The sequence below is a fragment of the Eulemur rufifrons genome, unplaced genomic scaffold, assembly GCF_041146395.1.
Source record: "Eulemur rufifrons isolate Redbay unplaced genomic scaffold, OSU_ERuf_1 scaffold_107, whole genome shotgun sequence".
NCBI lineage: Eukaryota > Metazoa > Chordata > Mammalia > Primates > Lemuridae > Eulemur > Eulemur rufifrons.
Genome location: NW_027182889.1, coordinates 581,051 through 604,348, shown reverse-complemented (window position 1 = coordinate 604,348; position 23,298 = coordinate 581,051). Strand labels below are relative to the sequence as shown.

Below are 23,298 nucleotides of genomic sequence, written 5' to 3'. Positions count from 1 at the left end.
AAAGAAAGTGAACCACAATTAATGTGCTTTTCTAAGGGCAGCACAAACATCTCTCAATGGATAAATCAGAGAGAATGTGGTAGAATGTTATGCAAACCCCCCCTGACTTCATTCTTACTTGGACGTTACAGAAAGTTCAAATATATTACTTTTTCTAGGAAAAGTCCATTACCCCTAGGCCAGCTAAGAAGCCCAGTTACAATCTACCCCTCATTCTGCCCTTCACAAATGAAAATTAAAGAAAATTTCCAGAATAAACTTAAAGGCAGTGATACATTTCTTAAAAAATACAGATTTAAAATCAATAAACACCTATTTAATCCCTCCCTATTTTCCATTACAAGTTTGTAAATATCACAACAATGATGATGACACGTCTGATAGTGAACATTTAAAAGTTGCAGCTCTGCTTTCGTGGCTCTCTGCATTATTTTCTGACAGCACACTGATGGCAAATTCTCCATCTCTTTAAAAAGTTGAAATTCCCTTTAAAATAAAAAAAAGGATTAGGTTAAGATTCCAAACATTTTTCTATAGCAATGACAGGCCTCTAGAAACATTTTAAATTTCTTGCATTTCTCTGTCAAGTTTAAATGGATTCTACTCAGGATAGAGAGGCTGTGGGAACACATAACAGCTTCAGAAAACAAGGACATCAAGAATTATGACTAAATATATTCTTTCTAGAAGTCAAGGAAGTAAACAATTCTCAAATTCATACTTTCTTTTACCAAAAAAGGATTCCAATCTAAGGTAATAACTTTATCCAGAATCAATGTATTTTTCAACCTAAATCAAACTTTGGCCAAGATTTTTTTAAGTTGTAAGCACTTTGCATGGAAATTGTTCTTAAACATATTATCTTTTTAACAGAAAATAATTTACATTTTCCTTAACATAAGCAAATATTTTTCTGTGCTATTACAATATATCCATCGAAAAGCCCCAAGTCACCACATCTTTTTGAGTATTACTGTTATTGGAAGTCTTCCCTTGTTTCCAATTGCCACTTTCAGCTGTTCTCAATGCTTCTGCTTCTGGAGTTGAGATGCCAGAATAAACTCATCAGAAGAATGAATGATGGAAGGAAAACGTAAATGACCTCAGAACATTATAACTAATTTGGCTTCTTAGACACCTCCCTGTTTCTCTACCTTCCCACTTCCTCGTTCTTCATTGTGCTCTGAATTATAAGGGTATCTTAATAAATGCAAAGCCAATTATATAATAAATTAAAATCAAGATTAAAATGCACCAGTGAAAGTAGCTACTTCTTCAAATTCATGACATTTTCAAAAAACATTTTTTGCTTTTGTCTATAGGGGAATAAAATGAAAGAAAATGGAAAATTAAATCAGTTTGAGTTTGCGTCTCGACTCCGGCCGCCGCGGGAGGAAGTGCTGGGACGGGGCTGCGGTGAAACCACACCCCCCACGGTGACCCCGAATGCTTATGACACTGCACAACGCGGTGAAGGTCTTTTGTCAGCGGCCCGCCGGCTGAGCCCGCCCAATCTCAGAGGACACGGCCGTGACGGGACCCCAGGAGCCCCGGCGGCTCATCCACAAATGCCAGCGTCGGGGTGAAACAAAGCCAGGAAAACCGCGACACTGCGCCTGCGCGCTGGAGGCTTCTTGACTGACACACGCGCAGGACTCAGAGCAGCCAATCCCCGCGGGCTGCAGCGGGGCCCGCCTCAAGGGCGGGAAAAACCCGGTCCCGCCCCGACCGCCCGGGCCCAGAACCGGGCTGCGCCGGTGACTGACAGGCGCGGCTGGGCTGCTTTAGCACCCGCTGACAGTCGGTTGGCGACACCGCGTCGGTCGCCACGCTGACGGGCAGCTTGTGTGTCCCAACAGAGCACAGCGCACTGGTACCGCGGCCTCGCCACGTCGCAGCTCCTGAGGGGACCCGAAACGGCGTCGGGCCCGGGTGGGCGGCGTGGGAGGAGGCCCGGGGAGACCGACGGGCGCCCCGGGGCCCTTTGCTGGGCAGCGTGAAACTCTTAGGGACCCTCAGCCAGACCCTAAAACACCAGCCTGGGAGACCCCAGGTCCCCGCAGCCTAATAAGCTCCAAGTTCTCTCAACCTCGAGAGACCCCCACTCCTTCCACCTAGAGGGACCGTAATCCCCTCGGCATGAGACCCCCGGGATCGCCAAATCCCCCGATGCTTAGATCGCCAAATACCCCGAAGAACCACAGTTCCTCTCGGCCCAAGGCACCCAAACCCCTGCGCCTGAGAAACTTCAAATGTGTCACCCACAGAGACACCAAAGTTCCCCCACCTCAGAGACCCTAAGTTTTCTCAGCCTAGAAACTTCTTTTTTTTTTGAGACAGAGTCTCGCTCTGTCGCCCAGGCTAGAGTGAGTGCCCTGGCGTCAGCCCAGCTCTCTGCAACCTCAGACTCCCGGGCTCAAGCGATCCTCCTGCCTCAGCCTCCCGAGTAGCTGGGACTACAGGCATGCGCCACCATGCCCGGCTAATTTTTTGTGTATATATTTTTAGTTGTCCTTATAATTTCTTTCTATTTTGTAGAGACAGGGTCTCACTCTTGCTCAGGCTGGTCTCCAACTCCTGAGCTCAAACGGTCCTCCCGCCTCGGCCTCCCAGAGTGCTGGGGTGACAGGCGGGAGCCACCGCGCCCGGCCCCTAGAAACCTCAGTCCCTTCACCTTCAAAGACTCCAAATCACCTCAGGGTTGGAGAAACTAACGCCCCTCAGCCAGACTCCAAATCTCCTAAACCTAAGAGATCACAAATTTCCTCAGCCTTAAAGATCCTAAATCCCCTTAGCCCGATGAATCTCAAATCCCCTCAACTTGAGCCTGAAAGACCCCAAAATCTCGTCCTGAGCAACCTCAAATACTACCGGCCTGAGGGACCCCCGAATGCCCTGAACCTGAGAAGCCCCAAACTCCTCAGTCTGAAACATCCCAAATTCCCTCAGCCTGACCAACCCCAGATCTCATCGGCTTTGGACACCCCGACTCTCCTCAGCCTAAGAGACACCTGCCCCTCAGAGACCCAGGCTGCTTCACTCCCCGAGTTTTCCAGAACCCCCCGTTGGAGACCCCCAAATGCCTTCCGTGAGACATGTTCATTTTCTCTCACGGGAACAGAGCCCTGCTCACCAGTCTGACCCGAATCCCGGCAGCCAGGGGTCCTCAGGGTGTCCTCGGGCCTCCTCTGGCCCTCACGCCTCAGGAGTCCCCTCACACAGCCCCGGCCACAACCCTCCAGATACCGTCGCCACCTTTCCTGGGTGAGCCAAGCTGCGGGGTAAAGCGACAAAATGCAGCTCCCGTTGGTGGGTCTGTCACCACTGGCAGAGACCCTCCCCTGCCGTCCCCACCCCCAGACCCGCTCTGCATCCTCTGGTCCTTGCCAGGGTCCCCGCATCTTCCCGTTCCGGACCCCCCATCCCAACAGGGATGACAGTCTGGTCCTGGGCAGTGGTCTGGGCTGCCACCCCCTCTCAGCGCCTTCTCCTTCCGCAGGAGCCTCGGCCGGGGGGCTCCAAGCCCTTCCCAAACCCAGAGTTGGGCCGCACCTGCCGGCAGTCCAGCCCCATGAGCCCCGGCCAGTCCCCGGAGCAAGGCCCAGAGGTAGACGCAGGGGGACAGGTGGAAGCCCACGCTGGGGACAGAGGGCGGGGGCGGGGGCGGTGGGAAGGACGGGGAAGGGGCCCTAGTGACAAGGAGCCGGTCCCTGGGGCACGGCATGGGGGCAGTTGGTCCTGTGCAGGCTGTGGGAGGGAGAAGGACACGGGCCTCAGCAACTGCTGTGTGTGGGGACGAGGAAAGTGCTCAGTGAAGCAGGACGCGACCCGGGGGAAGGGGACGCCTTTGCCCTCGTGTCACAGAGACCACGCGGAGGCCCCGAGGACACCCTGCACACGGGTGGAGGAACAGGCCCAGCCGGGCGTGTGCTGGGGAACCCCTGATGGAATCTGTCACTTTCTCTAGGACAAAGATGCTTTCAAAGACATTTCCGTGTACTTCTCCAAGGAAGAATGGGCGGAGATGGGAGACTGGGAGAAGATCCGCTATCGGAATGTGAAAAGGAACTACAACGCGCTGATTGCCATAGGTGACGGGAAGTGCTGGGGGAGGCGCAAAACACATTTTCAGGCCCTGTACTGTTTCAGCTCTCTCTTCGGTGGTGGCATCTGCCCACGGCTCCCTTCGGGATGGGGACAAATCTGGAGGGAAATTTCCCTTTGGGTCGGTGCAAGGCTGAGTGGCAATACTGGCCACGCGGAGGTCACGCCTCGACCTTGTAGGAGACCCTCCCAGCTCTAGAGACCACTGCTGCTGCCCTCAGCTGGTCCCTTTCAGGACAAAGATCTTTGCTTCTTTTCAGGGCTCAGAGCCCCTCGACCGGCTTTCATGTGTCACCGAAGGCAGGCCATCAAACACCAGGTGGACGACACTGAGGATTCCGATGAAGAATGGACACCTCGGCAACAAGGTGAGGAGCCAGAGGAGTTTAGCGGTGACCTCCTGAAACCAGCCTGGGTTTAGGTCTCAGCTACATCTCAGGAGTTCACAAAGGAAACAGCGCGTCCCCTCCAAAGCTGAAATGTTCAGCAAACAAGCAAGCTGCAAAACAGTATATACAGTAAGACGCTATTCCTATCGTTTTTAAGCGTGTAAAGTAATTATATGTCATTTAAAAATACAATAAGTAGTAAATGTATCAAGTCGTAACGTGAATATCAAATTCAGAACAGTTATCATCACAACGGGAGGAGGAAGGGCTGGCAGGTGGCTTCACTGTGGCTTGGTTGGTTTTTTGTTTGTTTTAATCTTTGTTTTTGAATTTTGAAATTTAAAAACAAAGATTCGAAGCAGTGGTAGCAAAATGTTGAGATTGGTCTGAAGGAAGATGGATAGATGGGTTTTCCAGGATCATTTTCAGTGTCATACAGGCGCAGGGGCTCACCTCTGTAATTCCGGAACTTTGTGAGGCCAAGATGGGAGGATCGCTTGAGGGCAGGAGTTCAAGAGCAGCCTGGGCTGTTGTGAGACCCTGTCTCTGCAAAAACTAAGAAAAATCAGCCAGGTTGTTGCGGTGGGCGCCTGTAGTACCAGCTACTCGGGAGGCCGGCGCAGGACTGCTTGAGCCCAGGGGCTCCAGGCTGCAGTGAACTGTGATCTAGTCACTGGACTCCAGCCCGGACGACAGACTGAGACCCTGTCTCTAAAAAGCATTAAATAAAAAAGTAAATAAAAATTGTCATTCTTTGTTTAAACAAAGATTGCTTTTGCTAAGCATTGTTAGTTAGCCAAAGGACAATTAATGCAACTTTAAGCTGTAAATCCACTAAAAGCTTTCTAACACTAATCTCATAATCAGTTATCAAATGTCTTAGAAGAAGAAATAATTAACTATTAGGATACATAATTTATTTATGTCTATTTAATCATACTACCTGATCCTCATACCCCAAAATGAATCTGATTCTCTGTCCTGATTCTGGGAGAAGATTTGAGAGAACTATTTAGTGGCCCTGATCTTTCCCACATGTCACTGACCAGAGACAGCATCAGGTACATAAAATGATGTGCAAGTCATTATAAAATGCAAGTGAGAAGCTCATTTCCTCCTCCACTGCTTGGACAGGAGAGTTTAGAAAAGGGAGGATTGACAGCTTAATAGAGCTTTCATGAACTATCAATTTATTTTTACAAATAAATATGATAAATATCTTATGAACATAGGATGAAGCAGAGATGAAGTTTTGTCTATTTTTAAAAAACATTTTGAGAAAATTAGCAACGCCTCCAATAGCAGCATAGGCCTTGATGACACTTCAGAGAACATTTTCAAATCGCCCTGGGATAATACTTGAAATGATCACTCTCTAGTTCAGAATTCTCTGTTTCTGATAAGAATCTCCAGAGTTTGGAAACATTTACCAACCAAACCACTGATTTACTACCATCACCTTTTAGTCAAACGTCCTTGGCTGGCCTTCAGAGTGGAACAGAGTAAACGCCAGAAGGTGAGTCTCTCCTGAACCGTATTGACAAGAAGGTCTTCGTCAGGGGTCCAGACACAGGTGAGAGAAGGAGCGTGTGCAGCGAATGTCCTAGGACCTGCTGCGTTCCTTTCCTGACCTCTTCAGCATGGCCTCTGAGACCTTCATCATTTTAAGAGTTAATAAGAACAGTAACAATAATCGCTACCACCATTTTATTTCTGCAGTATTTCAGACTTTATTTTAAGCATTTTGCACGAATAAACTTACTTAAGCCTTACAACAACCCTATGAGGTAGGTACTAAAACTATAACCATTTTATAGATGAGGAAACTGAGGTACGAAAGTGTTCAATTATATGCCTGAGATCACATTTAGTGTTGGTGCAGCCTAATCCAAAACTCCTTCTCTAAAGCACTCATGAGCTCATTAAAACTTTCACAGTTTTGTAAAGTTTATTCTGTCTTATTCATACATCCTTCATCTGACCGATTTTTCTTTTTTTCTTTCTTTTTTTTTTTTTGAGACAGAGTCTCGCTTTGTTGCCCGGGCTAGAGTGACTGCCGTGACGTCAGCCTAGCTCACAGCAACCTCAAACTCCTGGGCTCAAGCAATCCTCCTGCCTCAGCCTCCCGAGTAGCTGGGACTACAGGCATGTGCCACCATGCCCGGCTAATTTTTTCTATATATATTTTAGTTGGCCAGATAATTTCTTTCTATTTTTAGTAGAGACGAGGTCTTGCTCTTGCTCAGGCTGATCTCGAACTCCTGACCTTGAGCGATCCACCCGCCTCGGCCTCCCAGAGTGCTAGGATTACAGGCGTGAGCCACCTCGCCTGGCCCTGACCGATTTTTCAACCTCAGTTTTTCTCTGTTCTGGTAAAGGGAGAGATGCAGTAAGACACTGCAAGGGAGGCTACAAATACACAAACAGTTTGTACGGCGGATGGTCCCTGGTAAGAAGGAGATAGGGCCGCTACCCTCTTAAGGGACTTATTCTGATAAGAGAAACTGACTTCCATCCCTGAGGAGCTTCAGGTTTGAAGACTGACAAACAGCAAATAAGAAAATAACTTAGAAGCTGGCGCAGTGGCTCACACCTGTAATCCCAGCACTCTGGGAGGCCAAGGCGGGTGGATTGTTTGAGCTCAGGAGTTCGAGACCAGCCTGAGCAAGAGTGAGACCCCGTCTCTACTAAAAATAGAAAGAAATTATATGGACAGCTAAAAATATATATATATAAATTAGCTGGGCATGGTGGCGCATGCCTGTAGTCCCAGCTACTCGGGAGACTGAGGCAGGAGGATCACTTGAGCCCAGGAGTTTGAGGTTGCTGTGAGCTAGGCTGACGCCACAGGACTCACTCTAGCCTGGGCAACAAAGTGAGACTCTGTTTCAAAAAAAAGAAAAAGAAAATAACTTAGGACTTCATGTAGGCAACACACAATTCAGTAGAAATGTACCTTCTGGAACTGATTCCAAATGCTCATTCCTGTAGGAGGAAGTAATGGCTCCTTCCTCCGGGCTCTATTTAGGCCAGTCTCATGCTGTTTGGAGTCATTGGTTTGACCTGCTACCTTTACATTATGAGCTCTTTGAGAGCCTCTTGAGTATTTTCTTGATGAGTGAGTCCAAATTTACAAATTAAACAAATAACAGGGTCAAGGAATGCTGAAGATAAAATCTTTTGAGTTAGATTTCAACTGTAGAGGAGACTGAGGAGGTAAACTGATATCAGGACTATGAGGGAAATTATTATTCATACTGTTCAATAGCTCACAAAGCACTTTGGCAAACATTATTATGTTTGATATCACTATGACATTAAAAATTAGCATCGGCCAGGCGCGGTGGCTCACGCCTGTAATCCTAGCACTCTGGGAGGCCCAGGCGGGTGGATGGCTCAAGGTCAGGAGTTCAAGACCAGCCTGAGCAAGAGCGAGACCCCGTCTCTACTAAAAATAGAAAGAAATTATCTGTTTTATAATAAAAAAATAAAAGGAAAAAAGAAAATATATATTTTTTTAAAATAAAAAAAATAAATTAAAAAAAATTAGTGTGTATGCCAATTTACAGATCAGGAAACTGAAGAGAGAAGAGAATTAGCTAATGACATACTCTTATTCAATCAGAATTGGTACAGAAACCAATCAATCTAATTCCAAAGTCAAATATTCTTTCCAGGACATGGAATTTTGCCACTTGTAGCACCACTTTCTTAGTTGTCTGGATGCATTTTGCCAACTAGTTCTTTGTCTCGTCCCAACCTCGTCTTTCCAGACGTGTTTTGGCCTCTGTGCTTTCCCACATTTCTCCTCCATCAAGTGTGCACCAGCATATAGAAGACCCTCTTTTTTCTCTGTAAGCCCTTACCCACCCTTCCACAGACCTCGTCGATCCCCAGCTGGACTTCCCTAGTTTCCTCCCCGCTTTGCCTTCACTTATACGGAAAAACTTGAGAGAAAGTTGAAGGGAAAGAGCCTTATGGGTTCTAGGCCTGGATTCACGACCCGAGTAGGCCCTCCCTTCTCCCCTAGTATTCAGACACCCCGGGTATTTCTAAGGTTGCTGAAGCATTAACTAAAGTCATGCATGTGAAAACACACACTGCAAGCCCTAAAGAACTGAAGAAATGCATGTTGTCTCTTAACATATGACTCTCACATTAAAGGGAATGCCCAGGGCACCGTTAAGTGATGAATCTAGTTTGAAGGAATTGTCAGGAGCAGCAAATTTACTGAACACAAGCGGCTCAGAGCAGCCCCAGAAACCAGTGTCCCCTCCCGGAGAAGCAAGTACCTCTGGACAGCACTCAAGACGAAAATTAGGTAAGAGAAAATAATTCGGGACTTTAGTCTCTCTAGGTGGTCTAGAAAGCTTGATGAGTACGGTCTAGATATGTGCGGTGGACTCTGGACAGGCCTGGGCTTAAGCTGCACTGAGCTGTGGGAGCAGACGCTGGATGCAGTACTGAATAGCATGTGAGAACATTAACTCTGAAATCACACACTTGGGTTATAATCTACGCAGAACACTGGGGCCTTGGGAAAATCTTAAAAAATTCTCTGACCTCCTGAATGCTACTCTGTAAAATGAAGATAAGGATACATAAGCTCATGTATTGCTTGAAAGCACTGAATTAAATATAAAAGAATTGAAACACGCAGGGTGTCCAGCAAGTCCGTCTCTGATAATAGAGACCAGGCCTCCTCAGCGCCCAGGCCTGTGCTCAGTGCCTGCCATGTCCTGGCCCTCGATAAATGCTTCTGAATGAATGAACACATGAATGAGCTGCTTCATACGTGGAAACGCTGGGAGGTTAATGGCATAATGGGAACAGCCAGAAACTAAAACTGAACGAGGCATCTGTAGTCAGTGTGGGTGTGGAGTCTTAGTCGCTCTGAACTAGTAGTTGGGGCCGGGGGTGGGACCAGAGTATACAGAACAGCTGATAATCTGACGGCAGGAGACTTCACATCCAAACAGGGATGAACACCCCAGACTCCCAACTTCATTCACCTACTTTTCTCCAACTTAGAACTCAGGAGAAAGGAGACTGAAGTAAGGATGTACAGCCTGCGAGAAAGAAAGGGCCATGCATACAAAGAGGTCAGCGAGCCTCAGGATGACGACTACCTTTGTAAGTGACCCTTCGGCCCGCTCACACAGAAGGCTGCTATGTCCCGATACAGTAATTTCATCTCATATTTGACCCCCAAATCATTCCTTTACTCCAGTGACGTGGAGTACAGGACTGAGGCTAAATGATGTGAGTGCTGGGCTCTTTCTGAAGCTCTTTATGTCAAGAACGTGCACGATACCTTTCCTAATTCCTGCTGCTCTCGCCTCCAGATTGTGAGAAGTGTCAGAACTTCTTCATTGACAGCTGTGCTGCTCACGGGCCCCCTACATTTGTGAAGGACAGTGCAGTGGACAAGGGGCATCCCAACCGCTCGACCCTCAGCCTGCCCCCGGGGCTGAAAATCAGACCATCGGGCATCCCTCAGGCGGGGCTTGGAGTATGGAATGAGGCGTCGGAACTGCCACTGGGTCTGCACTTCGGCCCGTACGAGGGCCAGGTCACAGAAGACGAAGAGGCCGCCCACAGTGGATACTCCTGGCTGGTGAGAGGGGCCTACCTTTTCCCCCGTTCTGACTGCCCACCTCCCTTCTGTGCCTTTGGTGGGAAAGCACCTTCTGCCCGGAAGGACATGGACAGAGATGACATGGTTAGCGCTGTGTACTCAGTGGCCTTTGCGTGAACGTGGAACTCCTGTTTAAAGATCGCAGGATAAGTGGGAGCACAGTGGTACAAAGGCAAAGAGTGCACCCTCCCTGTGGGAGCCCCGCTCCGAGGGGATGCGTCGGCTCAGACGTGTAGATGATGGCTAAGGAGCGAGCCGCGCAGGCTCAGCGGGCACTGACGACAGTAGAGTAAAAGAAGTCTTGATTATTGCCTGAACAGCCTTTAACTTAGCTTTCTGAAACCCAGATCACCAAGGGGAGAAACTGCTACGAGTATGTGGATGGAAAGGACGACGCTTGTGCCAACTGGATGAGGTGAGGCCAGTAGTTCTCTGGGTCCCACCTGTCTCTCACAAGCCCAGATTCTTTCCTTCCCGTCACGCCTCCTGCAGTGGCTTTACATCCCCTGCTCCTACTGTTCTCCATACGATGCTCTTTCATATCATGAACATTTAGAAAAAAAGAGACAAAAATATAAGTATTATAATTTATTTTTCATCAAAACATAAATCTCCATGTTAGACAAAACTGAGGCACTGGGATAAACCTTGAGGAGCCTGGATTCATTGGGGATGCTGAATTCACTTTTTTTTTTTTTTTTTGAGACAGAGTGTTGCTTTGTTGCCTGGGCTAGAGTGAGTGCCGTGGCATCAGCCTAGCTTACAGCAACCTCAAACTCCTGGGCTTAAGCAATCCTCCTGCCTCAGCCTCCCGAGTAGCTGGGACTACAGGCATGCGCCACCATGCCCGGTTAATTTTTTCTAAATATATTTTAGTTGGCCAGATAATTTCTTTCTATTTTTAGTAGAGACAGGGTTTCACTCTTGCTCAGGCTGGTCTCGAACTCCTGACCTCGAGCCTCCCGGAGTGCTGGGATTACAGGCGTGAGCCACCGCGCCCGGCCTGAATTCACATTTTAATTTATCTAATCCACATTTATTAAGCACTTTCTGTGTTCCAGTTTAGAAAATAAAGTTCATGACTTGAACAGATCATACAACCATGTCCTTTTGGAGGCTGTATTGCAGACAGACATGAAACATTTACTTGTAGGAATATTTAACTATAATTTTCCTATTTTCCAAGAAGCACACAGTGCCAAGCAGCCTAAAACAAAGGACTTTTAATCTGTGAGGGCAGGAAATTAAAACTGGGTCCTGCAGCCTGAGGAGAAGTGAGCCACAGGGTGGTCCCGGGCCTCTGTGCTGCTCTCACGGGATCAGCCGATGCAGAACACGCATAGACTATTACTGTTCTGTGGGATTCTGCTAAGACAAAGAGACCTCTAAGTTTCTATGGAATCCTGAGTAGACTGTGGAGATGGGAGGAGGCCTCTCTAAATGAGGTGGACTTGGGCTGACCATGGAAAGATGTGTGCTGATCTAGAAGCAGAGTACGTGATCAAGCACCAAGTCCTGTGGTATAATTAGCGTAGAGTTTGGAGAAGCTGGAGGTCACCGTGTTTTACGGCCAATGGAGGTGGAGGTAAGTCTGGAATTGGGCTTTGAGAAGTAGTCAGTTAGGCAAGAGGAGGGAAGCATTCTGGGCAGGATGAGCACTGTGAGCAGGACCTAGAGACAGGAATTCACAGAACACCGTGAAAGCTCAGGTGTGAGCAGGAGGTCTGAGGCGCGGTGGGGAGTGGGCGGCACCGGAGCATGGAGGCCTTGACCACCAGGGACAAGCGGGTGGTGGAAACTCACGGCCTGTTTTCTTTCCCTCTGCCTGCTCAACCCAGGTATGTGAACTGTGCCCGGGATGAGGAGGAGCAGAACCTGGTGGCCTTCCAGTACCACCGGCAGATCTTCTATCGGACCTGCCGGGTCATCAGGCCGGGCTGTGAACTGCTGGTCTGGTACGGGGATGAGTACGGCCGGGAGCTGGGCATCAAGTGGGGCAGCAGGTGGAAGGAAGAGCTCGCCGCAGGGCAAGGTGGGTGCCCAGGGACCCTCTAGGGAGGAAAGAGAAGGAAGGCTTCTCCTTGGGAACGCTCACGGCTCAGCTCTGACTGTTATTGTACTGTATTTTTATTTTTAATTTTTTTAGAGACAGGGCCTCACTCTGTCCCCCAGGCTGGAGTGCAATGGTGCAGCCACAGCTCACTGCAGCCTCGAACTCCTGGCCTCAAGCGATCCTCCTGTCTCGGCCTCCCAAAGTGCTGGGACTACAGGTGTGCGCCACCACACCTGGCCTGGTTCAACTCTTGAGTAGAGTAAAATGCAGTCAAAAGTCAGTGAAATTTCCAATCAGGTGCTTCTGAAATTACAGATTCATGTCATATGCCTTTAGGAACAATTTTTATATTTTTAAATTTTTGCCAGATTTCATACTCTAGGTACTTCAGGCACAAAATTTATAATAGCATATAGTGCTGAAAGATTTGAAGGTAAAAAAAAAAAAATCTCTCACCTACCAGGCTCTCTCAACAAGGTAGTTTCCTGTGGCACTTTTAGTCCTTTTTAATTTCTTCCATATTTCTAAGCAATATGCATATGTTATTATTCATTCACTCATCATCTCAATTAGTTGTCACGTGAATTCTTATGCTGTGCCAGACAGTGTTCCAGGACATGAAAATACAGCTTGAACACGAGACTCACAATACCTGCTCTTAGGCAGCTGACAGGTGGACGAGGGAGACAGGCAGCCACATCTGTGATTAGTGCTTTGGAACAACTAATCCCGGCACAGCGCCTGGGGTCGGTGTGAGCAGAGGGTGGGGTGTAGCAGGGGACGGGCAGGGGCCGTTTCTCTCGGGCGGAGCATCTGAGAAGTGCAAATACCAGCGGGCAAAGGATTCCGGGCAGAGGGAGGAGCTGGCGCAGTGGCCCTAAGGCAGGAACGAGTCCGGGTGCCTGACCACCCAGGGGAAGGAAGCAGAGACGGGGAGAACCAAGGGCAGAGAGACACACCGAGGCCAGAAACACAGGGCCCGTGGTTCGTGCCAAGACACGGGATTTTCCGGAGTGAGATGGAGACAACTGTGGAGTTTTCGGTTCTCTGTGCAGTTCTCCGCTCTGTGATGATGCTTTGGTTAATTTTTGAAAAATAGACCACAGTGGAGAACCCTTCTGAGGCTCCTCCGGTCTCCAGGTGGGTGGGATTAAGGTGGGGGTCTGGGAGGTAAGAAGTCTGATTAGGGATAGGTTTTGAAACAGGACTTGCTATTCTGTTTGAAAAGGGCTAAGACTGAATGAAATAAGGCGAGCATGAATCCCTGGTGTGCGGCCTGAGGAAGGACATATTTCATTTTGTGATTTGCGGGAATCCATGACCTAGTTGGGGCAGCAGGACCCAGAGTCCTTTAGTCAGCGGGACCCAGATGACTCTGTGTTGTCCAGCCTGCATCCCACTGCTTGACGGAGGGACGGGGGCACGTGAGAGTCCTCAATCACACGTGTCTTTCGGAACAGGGAGACTCAAATTCAGACCTACTCACATAAGCTCTCTTCAACCACGACCCGACACTGCCTTCCACATTCACGAGTCCCAGGCTGAGCGGCTCCTGACTTAATAGGTCCCTTCCCCTCACAGGAAAAGTCACTGACGATGATCCCACGTAAGTCATCAAGAGTGTTATTTCTCGGTAGAATAAAACAGCTGCAGACACTGTGTCAGGAAAAGGGATCAGTGTGAAGGAAGGGAGGGTGTGGCAGAGGGGTCAGGGGAGGTTTGACGTGACTTGGAAGACACCTGTACTGTGTGGGGAAAGGTCGCAGCAATTCCAGCTGTGTCAGACGTGAAGCTGCCTCTGCTGCTGCTTGCGGGTCCCTAGTCTGGCTGATAGGTAGAGAAGGCACATGGCGTAGGCGTTCTGGGTTTTTAAAGAAGGTGTAGAATAAAAATGGGATGGAAAAATGGACTACAAAGGTCCATCAGACACTTGGCGGGAGACAGCTTGCGTTGTTAACACGTAGAAGAATAATCTTTCCAACAACAAAGCAGATGGCCCAGACAGCCTTGTTTACATCTATTCTGACCAAAAACTTCCTCTCCCAGCAGAACCAAAGCCAGAGATCCATCCATGTCCCTCGTGCTCTCTGGCCTTCTCCAGTCAGAATTTCCTCAGTCAACATGTAAAACACACCCACTCCTCTCAGATCTCTCCAAGAACATCTGGAAGAAAACACCTCCAGCCAGAGAATCCCTGCCCAGGGGAGCAGAATCAGGAGCAGCAACACTCTGATCCACACAGCTGCAATGACAAAGCCAGAGATCAAGAAGTCAAAGAAAGGTCCAAACCCTCCCATAAAAAGACAGAGGAGAGGGGAATTTCAAGGGCATTTTCCAGCCCACCCGAAGAAAAAATGGGGAGCTGTAGGGAGGGTAAACGAATAATGGAGGAAGAGCCCGGAACAGGCCAGAATGTGGGTCCAGGGGACACAGACAAATTATGTGTAGCAGGAGGAATCTCAAGAATTCCAAGAGTCAAGTATGGAGACTGTGGGCAAAGCTTCAGTGATAAGTCAAATGTCATCAGACACCAGAGGACACACACAGGGGAGAAGCCCCATGTCTGCAGGGAGTGTGGCCGAGGCTTTAGTCAAAAGTCAGTCCTCCTCAGACACCAGAGGACACACACAGGGGAGAGGCCCCATGTCTGCAGGGAGTGTGGGCGAGGCTTTAGCCGTAAGTCAGTCCTCCTCAGACACCTGAGGACACACACAGGGGAGAGGCCCCATGTCTGCAGGGAGTGTGGCCGAGGCTTTAGCTGTAAGTCAAACCTCCACATACACCAGAGGACACACACAGGGGAGAGGCCCCATGTCTGCAGGGAGTGTGGCCGAGGCTTTAGCTGTAAGTCAAACCTCCACATACACCAGAGGACACACACAGGGGAGAGGCCCCATGTCTGCAGGGAGTGTGGCCGAGGCTTTAGCCGTAAGTCAGTCCTCCTCTTACACCTGAGGACACACACAGGGGAGAGGCCCTATGTCTGCAGGGAGTGTGGCCGCGGCTTTAGCTGTAAGTCACATCTCCTCATACACCTGAGGACACACACAGGGGAGAGGCCCTATGTCTGCAGGGAGTGTGGCCGCGGCTTTAGCTGTAAGTCACATCTCCTCATACACCTGAGGACACACACAGGGGAGAGGCCCCATGTCTGCAGGGAGTGTGGCCGCGGCTTTAGCCAAAAGTCAGTCCTCCTCAGACACCTGAGGACACACACAGGGGAGAGGCCCTATGTCTGCAGGGAGTGTGGTCGCGGCTTTAGCCGTAAGTCACATCTCCTCAGACACCTGAGGACACACACAGGGCAGAAGCCCTGTGGTTGCAAGAAGGGTGAATAAGTCATTAGTAATAAAACTACATCCCAACAGCCACAGGAGGGCAAATGTGGCCACCACACACCTTCCCACCCCAGCTCCGAGGGGGCTTCCGAGGGAGTCTACTGAGCCCTTACATTTCCCAAGAGTATAAAGAGAGCAGAAATAACTGATTAAACAAATCCTCTACTTTCATGACTAGAGATGAGGAATAAAAACAGTGGGGGTGTGGTTCCTTACGTTTTCGGGGGGTGTTGACTTGTGGTTCTTTTCCACACTGATCCCCTCCATGGTTGGTGTTTTGGGTTGTTTTTTTCTTCTTTTGCCTCCTGTTCTAATAAATTTTTTCTCCATACAAATCTGAAGCCCAAGCATGTACCTCATTCCCCTCTTGTCACTGAAAGCAGATGAGTCCAGGAGCCCCACAAAGAACTCCTACTCCCAGCTCTGGTCTCCACAGAATTCAGCCCCTGGAAAGGCATAAGCCTGGAGTCCACCTGCCTAAATTACTGGAGAATCACTTCCTGGGCCCCGGGAGAGAGGTCTAGGATTTGAGGCAGAGTTGGGTCAGGGAAAGGAATTCCCTGGTTTTCTGGGAAGCGTGGCCTCTTCTCCTGAGGGGCTCCTCCCTTGGCTTCTGGGTCCTCTCCTGGTTTCCTCCAAGCTCTGTAGCCTCCGAACTGAAAGCCAGACAAGGACGTGTGTGTGCATGTGTATGCACATGTGTGCTATGTCTGGTGCATGGCTGTGTCCTAGGTACGTGTATGTACGTGTGGGGGGTTGCCAGGGCATGTGTGCGTGTGTGCCTGCACATGTGTGCGTGTGTGGGTGTGTCCACTTGCCAATCAGGGAAGCAATGCCCAGCCCCCTTCCTCCAGGGGAATCCTAGATCCTCACCCTCCTGTAGAGAAACAAAGACGTAAAAGAAAACACCCTCCTCTTTGAAAACTAAGATTATGAAAAGAAAGAAACTGATGGTTTATTTCCTATGAAAATCCGCGGTCTCTGCCAGACCAAGCCAAGCTCAGGGAGGGCAGAGGGACCCCTGCTCGTGGACGGGATCAGGAGTCAGGCCTCCCTTCCCCAGGCCAGCAGAAGCAGCACTAAGACATGGCCGCGCAGTGAAGCAGGCAGAAGCCCCAGACATTTGGGCCATCGACTTTGCTGCCCAGAGAGGACAAGCTCGGCCTTTGATCTCGGATCTGGTGCTCATTCCTGAGGTGAGAACAGGGCTCTCAGCACAAAATGTCCCCGGGGCCTGGAGACTCGGAAGAGGGGAGGTGGGGTGCTCAGAAGTGAATCAGGTCCCCCTCCAGCCTCTGCTGACTGTGCCACCCACACCCACACCTCCTGTGGCCTTTCAGCTGACTCTGCAAGTGCCACCGCTACTCTCCTTGGCTCCTTCGCTGATCCAAACCCACAGTTCTCCGCCGTCCCCCCTCATCTCCAGAGCAACCTTCCGAACGCTGATGCGGTCATCCAGCGGGATTCGGAGAAAAAGATGCCATCTAGTGCACAGACAGCCAGTGTGTTGGTTTCCCAGGGCTGCCATAACCAAGTACTGCAAATTGGTTGACTGACTGACTTAACACAGAGATGTATCATCTCACAGTTCTGGAGGCGGGAATTCGAAAATCGAGGTGTTGGCAGGGTCACGCGCCCTCTGAAACCTGTTAAGGAGGACCCTTCCCTGCCTCTTCCAGCGTCCGGTGGTTTGCTGGCATCTTGGGTGTTCCTCGGCTTGCAGTGTTAAAGAAGATACAGCACAGGCAAGCCGGGGGGCAGTGGATGGGAAATTACTAAGAGGAAACCTGAGGGGTGAGGGGGTTCTGGTTAGGGTGACCTAACCGGAGTCCTGTAGAAGGCAGGCCAGGGAGCCCAGACATCACCTGGGGGCCGGTGGAGGGCGATCGTCAATTGAGGGGGAGGGGAGGGAGAAAGCAGAAGAGTGGGTTAGCGGAGAGGAGGAGCCTGTGAGCCTGAACGGCAGCACCCGCAGGGTGCACATTCCAGACCATCTTCACGTGCTAAGAATGTAGGATCTGGAGCCTGCGACTAAACCCCAGCTCTGGCACTTCATAGCTGTGTAGCCCTGGTTGTGGGACTTATTCCCCCTGGGCCTCAGTTTCCCTTTGCTGTTAACATCCGTGCAGTACTTACAACAGTGTGTGGTTCTGGGTGCCCCTTAGCTACTGCTATCGGCTGTGCTGCCAAGTCCCTGGGGCCGCAGACTCTCAGGCCACACCCCTCTGAGCGAGACCAGGGCTCCGTGCTAGACCCAAACAGAGCTTTGATTCTGCCGAGTGGATCTCATTCGGGAGCCCAGCTCCTCTCCCACACCGGAGAAGGGAGAGAGGAAGGGGCTGGAGGAAGCAAATGCCCGTCGGGAGAGTGACACAGAGGCTGCACACGTCGCTTCTCACGGCTGCGCTTGAGGGTCTGGGGAGGCGTCACACGCACAGCAGGGCAGCCCCCGGGGAGGTGGACACAGAGTGTGCTTTGAGCATCAGAGAAGACCTGAGGAGGGCTGGGAGTCGTGGAACTGGGGTGGTTTCACACAGGCTGGAGGAGGGCTGCCTTCTCGGCCTCCCCAGGACCGGGCTGTGACACACCGCAGCTCGTCTTCTCTGGTACACACCCACAACCGCCGGTGTGTGATGAAGGGCACTGCCTGGGGTGTGATCCACGCTGTCCTCTGTAGCTCCCTCCGCCCTCCTTGCCGCCACAGTGCTTGTGCAGCTTTTGTCTCCCGCTGTGTCTTCACGCGGGAGCGCTGTGGAGATTGTGATCACAGTGACAGACCAGAATGACAAGCCCAAATTCACCCCTGGCAACAGAAGAGAAGCCAAACTGTAAAAAAATTTTTTTTTTTCTTTTTTTTTGAGACACAGTCTGACTCTGGTGCCCGGGCTAAAGTGCCATGGCGTCAGCCTAGCTCACAGCAACCTCCAACTTCTGGGCTCAAGCATCCTCCTGCCTCAGCCTCCCGAGTAGCTGGGACTACAGGCGTGTGCCACCAGGCCCGGCTAATTTTTTCTATATATATTTTTATCTGTCCATATAATTTCTTTCTATTTTCAGTAGAGACGGGGTCTCGCTCTTGCTCAGGCTGGTCTCAAACTCCTGAGCTCAAACGATCCGCCCACCTTGGCCTCCCAGAGTGCTGGGATGACAGGCGTGAGCCACCGCGCCCGGTCGTAAAATAATTTTAGGAGGTTTATTCTGAGCCAAATCTGAGGACCCTGGCCCAGAGCCACGCCCAAGAAGCCTTGAGCAAGTGGACTCTTGGTGGCTGGGTCACAGTTTGGTTTCATACATTTCATCCATCACTCCCAGCCACCATCCCTGGTTTGACAGTTTCTCAGCTTAGGGCTTTCTACTGAGATGGTGCTCCTGGCCCTGATCTTTGTCTCAAAATGACCAAGGAGAAGTCAAAATATGGCCACAATGTTGTCCCAAATCCCCAGAGAAAGTGCTGCCTGATTAACAGTGTGTCTCCCAGAAAAGTACTAATGTGGAATGTTTTCAGAGATCTAACCTGGGCACAGATGTCTTCATTCAGGGCCCCCAAAACAGTCACTGGGACAAGAATTTGTGGGGAGCCTGGGCGTGCTGGAGAGGAGTCAGGCAGCGGAGAGCCTCAAGAGCAGGTCACATGCTGGGGCTCAGGCCCCCAGGCACCCTCTATACCCTGGAGGCAAGAAGCTGCCATGGTCTCCAGTGTGGGCCAAGGGGCCAGGAACCCTCCACTACAGATGGGACAGAGCACGAGTCTCCTCTCCATTGACAAACCTACGATGAAACTATCAACAAGAAAGAGAGGCCAGGCACAGTGGCTCACGCCTGTAATCCCAGCACTCTGGGAGGCTGAGGTGGGTGGATCGCTCAAGGTCAGGAGTTCGAGACCAGCCTGAGCAAGAGTGAGACCCCGTCTCTACTAAAAATAGAAAGAAATTATCTGGCCAACTAAAATATATATATGCAAAAAATTAGCCGGGCATGGTGGCACATGCCTGTAGTCCCAGCTACTCGGGAGGCTGAGGCAGGAGGATTGCTTAAGTCCAGGAGTTTGAGGTTGCTGTGAGCTAGGCTGACGCCATGGCACTCACTCTAGCCTGGGCAACAAAACGAGACTCTGTCTCCAAAAAAAAAAAAAATACTCCAGCAGTATTTCTGCCAATGTGATAACTTGATAAAGTGCAAGCACCAGTGGAACATTCCTTGCACTAAACATTTCAGTCTGTCCCCAAGCCGAGCTGAGGACCCCTCCCCCAGACCTCCGAATCTACAAGAAATGAAGTATAAGGGACAGGCTTTTAGGAGGCTACAGTGGTTCCCTAGCTGTGGAAACAGCTTGCTCCACAGCTTTCCAAGTGAGTTAACGATTGACCCACCTCAAGCTCCACCTCAGCTGGGTCTCTTCTTAGCCAGAAATACACTGTTTTATTTCTAAAATCCAGGTGGCAAGTTTAAGTTATGGAAGAATTGGCATTTCTTTTTCTGATCCTGATGTCCTGCGTTGCATATTCATGGACAAATATCTAAGTGTTTTACCCCAGTGCCATTTTCAGCCAGAATAACCACAATTCCCTCTTAGGCAACATTGGCTCTGCCCGTATGTGAAAAGCCAGTGTTTGCTCTGCCGTTGGTGTGTGTAACTGTCAGCTACCCACACAAGTTTCTTACGGTAGAACTCAGTCTGACTTAAAATACTGACTAGACATTTAAACCAAAAGTATGATCCAGGTTGGGTGCGGTGGCTCACGCCTGTAATCCCAGCACTTTGGGAGGCTGAGGCGGGAGGATTGCTTGAGGCCAAGAGTTCAAGAACCCATCCGTACCAAAGTTTTTTTAAATTACCCAGGTGTGGTGGCACGTGCCTGTAGTCCCAGCTACTCGGGAGGCTGAGGCAGGAGGATTGTTTCAGCCCAGGAGTTCGAGACTGCAGTGAGCTGCGATGATGCCACTGCACTCCAGCCTGGGCGACAGAGCAAGACTGTGTCTCTTAAAAAAAAAGTATGACTCATGCTTGATGCTTGGTACTTGACCCCAGGAAGAAAACGGTTATTTTGACTTTGACTTCAGTGACTAATTGGTGGGACGCACGACTGTGCCCAGCGCTCCCACCAGCCAGCTGTGTCTGGGTGCTAGAGCCATGGGCCAATTTGGTCCGTTTTCTCCTCTGCGAACTCACTCTGCAGTCCTGATTAGTGGCTTCAAAGTCACTCTGAGACTCCCAGACTGGAGGTTGAATGAACTTTCTCGCTGCCACCGTTAAGACGTGCTGGGCTAACTCCACACCTTCGGCCCATTTCTGGGCCTCCTCTGGCGCTTGTTTGGGGATGTTTGGGTAAATGACCTGGGCAGAAAAGGTAGTTTCTGCGAACACCAAGACAGCTGACTGATACTTCGGCCTCCTCAGTTTGGTCATGGCTAGCGGAATAAACCTTTAGATACCGAGAGAAGTAAACGGAACCTAAGTTTCAAAATTTTTTAGTAAAGCCCCAGTGTTCCAAGTTTGCTGGTTGAGGCCGTGGTAAGTGCACAAGGATCCCTGACACAGCCAGTTCAGAAAGGTCACTGCAGCCTACACAGGTGACCTCAAGCGCCACTGATCAGCCAGGAGCACGTCACCACTAGGTCCTTGCCAAGGCCGGGGAGCTGCGGGAGCTCCGTGCTCACCACGTGACCTGCGGTCAGCGAGGGGACTCGAGGCCCTTTGGCTAAGAGGGAAGGCTGCCCTGCTTCCCGCTAGGGCAGTGGGCACTTCTGCTCAAGGTCCCCTGGCAGCTCTGCCCACGGGCTGTGAGGCTGCTCCTCCTGAGAGTGCCCGAGGGAGCTCCTGCCACCGAGGAGGGAGTGACGGCTCAGGCTGTGGCGGCTCAGGCTGTGGTGGCAGCAAGGTCGCTGGGTTGACCTCTGACACCGTGGTGGTGAGACTTTCTCAGTGGAGGTGCTGTGAATGGAAGTCTCTCTCCCTGTGGACTCTACAGGCACAAACCACCCCGTGTGTGTGCCCGGAAGGAACAACCCCAGCAGGTCAGCAGAGGAGGGCTCCCCTGGCACTGTGTGAGTCGGGGCCTGTCCTTAAACCACCTGTGCGAGACTCCCGCTCCCGCGAAAATAAGACGCTTGTGGGAGGTTTGCTGCCCTTCCCGGGCCGACCTTGCAACGCCTGACTTACCCTGCCGGTGACGGGGCTGGGGCAGATGCGCACGGCAAGATTAGGAGGGCGGATTAGCCTGAGCCCCAGGTTCTTTGTGCAATGAATTCGGGACACGGGACATCTTCCCGCCTCGGTCCCCACCTCCAGTTTTCCTCCCACGAGGTACCGATGTTGCTGTGAGTTGTGGTTGTGAAATTGCCCGATTGCCCAGCTATTGATTATAAAAACGTTAGGCACAATTCATTTTTATCAAACTCGTTTCTGTTTACGCATTATAAATCCAGGTGGGATCATGCGACAGAAGGGCCCCGGGTGACAGCAAGCCCCCGCCCCAAGTCTCCTTCGAACAGGGGGAAACTGCCCTGTTGCTGCGGCTTCCGTGCTCCGCTGTTCAGAAACACCAGGGAACCCGAGCCCCGAGTTTCACCTCGGACCTGCGGCCCTGGCGCCTGGGACCCTGCACTTGGCGCCCGGGGTCCCGACAGCCCGGCCGGCCCGTTTCCTGTTCGCCCTGCGGTTTCCAATCGCATTTTCTCATCCCCTTTGCATCAGGAGTGGGCCGGGAGGAGGCTCCCCGCGCCCGTGTCCCGGGACGAAGGCGCACACGTGTCCGTCCACGGTGCGGAACCGTGTCGCCCGCGTGATCCGTGTCTGTTCGGTTCTCACGGACACGCGGAGCCCGGTGCGACACGGTCCCCGCCAGCCAGGGCCATCTGCTGAGCGCTTCGCGCCCGAAGGTGCGATGCAGCCAGGCGCCTTCGCTCTCGCCGCCTACAGCAGCCTCGGGAGGTCACCTTGCGGCGTCCTCGGAGAGACCCCTGCGGCGGGGCGGTCTCTGCCACTCAGCACCGCAGCCAGGAGTGTGCGCGGGGGTGACTCGCGGTCCCCCGGGTCCCTCCCGCGTCCCCCCAGCGGGGAGATGCCGAGCCCACGGCCACTGCGGTGTGTCCAGCGGGGCCTAAGGTCGCCGCGAGACGGGGCGCGGGCGCGGGCGTCCGGGATGGGTTTGCCCCGTAGCGCCGGGGGGGCGGGAGGGGAGGGGGGAAGAGTCACCGCAGCTCCGAGCGCGCCTCGGTCGGGAGCGCCCCTCCCCGGTCTCCGCTCTGCCCCCCGCCCCGGCCTTGCCCGGCCCCCCTGCAGCCCTCCCCTCCCTCTCCGTTCTGCCCCCCGCCCCGGCCGCGCCCCTCCCCCTCCATCTCCGTTCTGCGCCCCCCACCCGCCCCAGCCCCGCCCCCCGCGCCCCTCCCCCTCCGTTCTGCCCCCCCCAGCCCCGCCCCGGCCGCGCCCCTCCCCGGTCTCCGCTCTGCGCCCCCAGCCCCGCCCCCTCCCTCTGTGTTCTGCTCCCCCCCACCCCAGACTCGCCCGCAGCTGCTGCGCCCCCTGCCCCAGCCCTGCGCCGCCCCGCGGGCCCGTCCCGCCCGCGCCCCTCCCCCTCCATCTCCGTTCTGCGCCCCCCCACCCCGCCCCAGCCCCGCCCCCCGCGCCCCGCCCCCTGCGTTCTGCGCCCCCGGCCCGGTCCCTGCCCCGCCCCTCGCCCCGCCCCTCGCCCCGCCCCCATCTCCGCTCTGCCCCCGCCCTCACCTGCGGGCTCGCGCGGGGCGGGGCGCGGGATGACGAAGCGCGGACCCGCCCCC

General features: G+C 51.9%; 1 protein-coding gene across 1 annotated transcript; it reads left to right on the top strand.

The window, feature by feature from the left end:
- The first annotated feature begins 3,294 nt into the window (after nt 1–3,294).
- Nucleotides 3,295–22,681, top strand: PRDM7 (PR/SET domain 7). Its single transcript, XM_069464756.1, is given in 17 exon segments — nt 3,295–3,309; nt 3,391–3,444; nt 3,500–3,607; nt 3,968–4,091; nt 4,365–4,472; nt 5,960–6,009; nt 8,658–8,814; nt 9,525–9,626; nt 9,839–10,110; nt 10,479–10,546; nt 11,970–12,163; nt 13,766–13,790; nt 14,149–14,511; nt 16,586–16,718; nt 16,949–17,024; nt 22,060–22,526; nt 22,577–22,681. Coding segments are annotated over 17 exon segments (2,421 nt in total).
- Nucleotides 22,682–23,298: the final 617 nt, after the last annotated feature.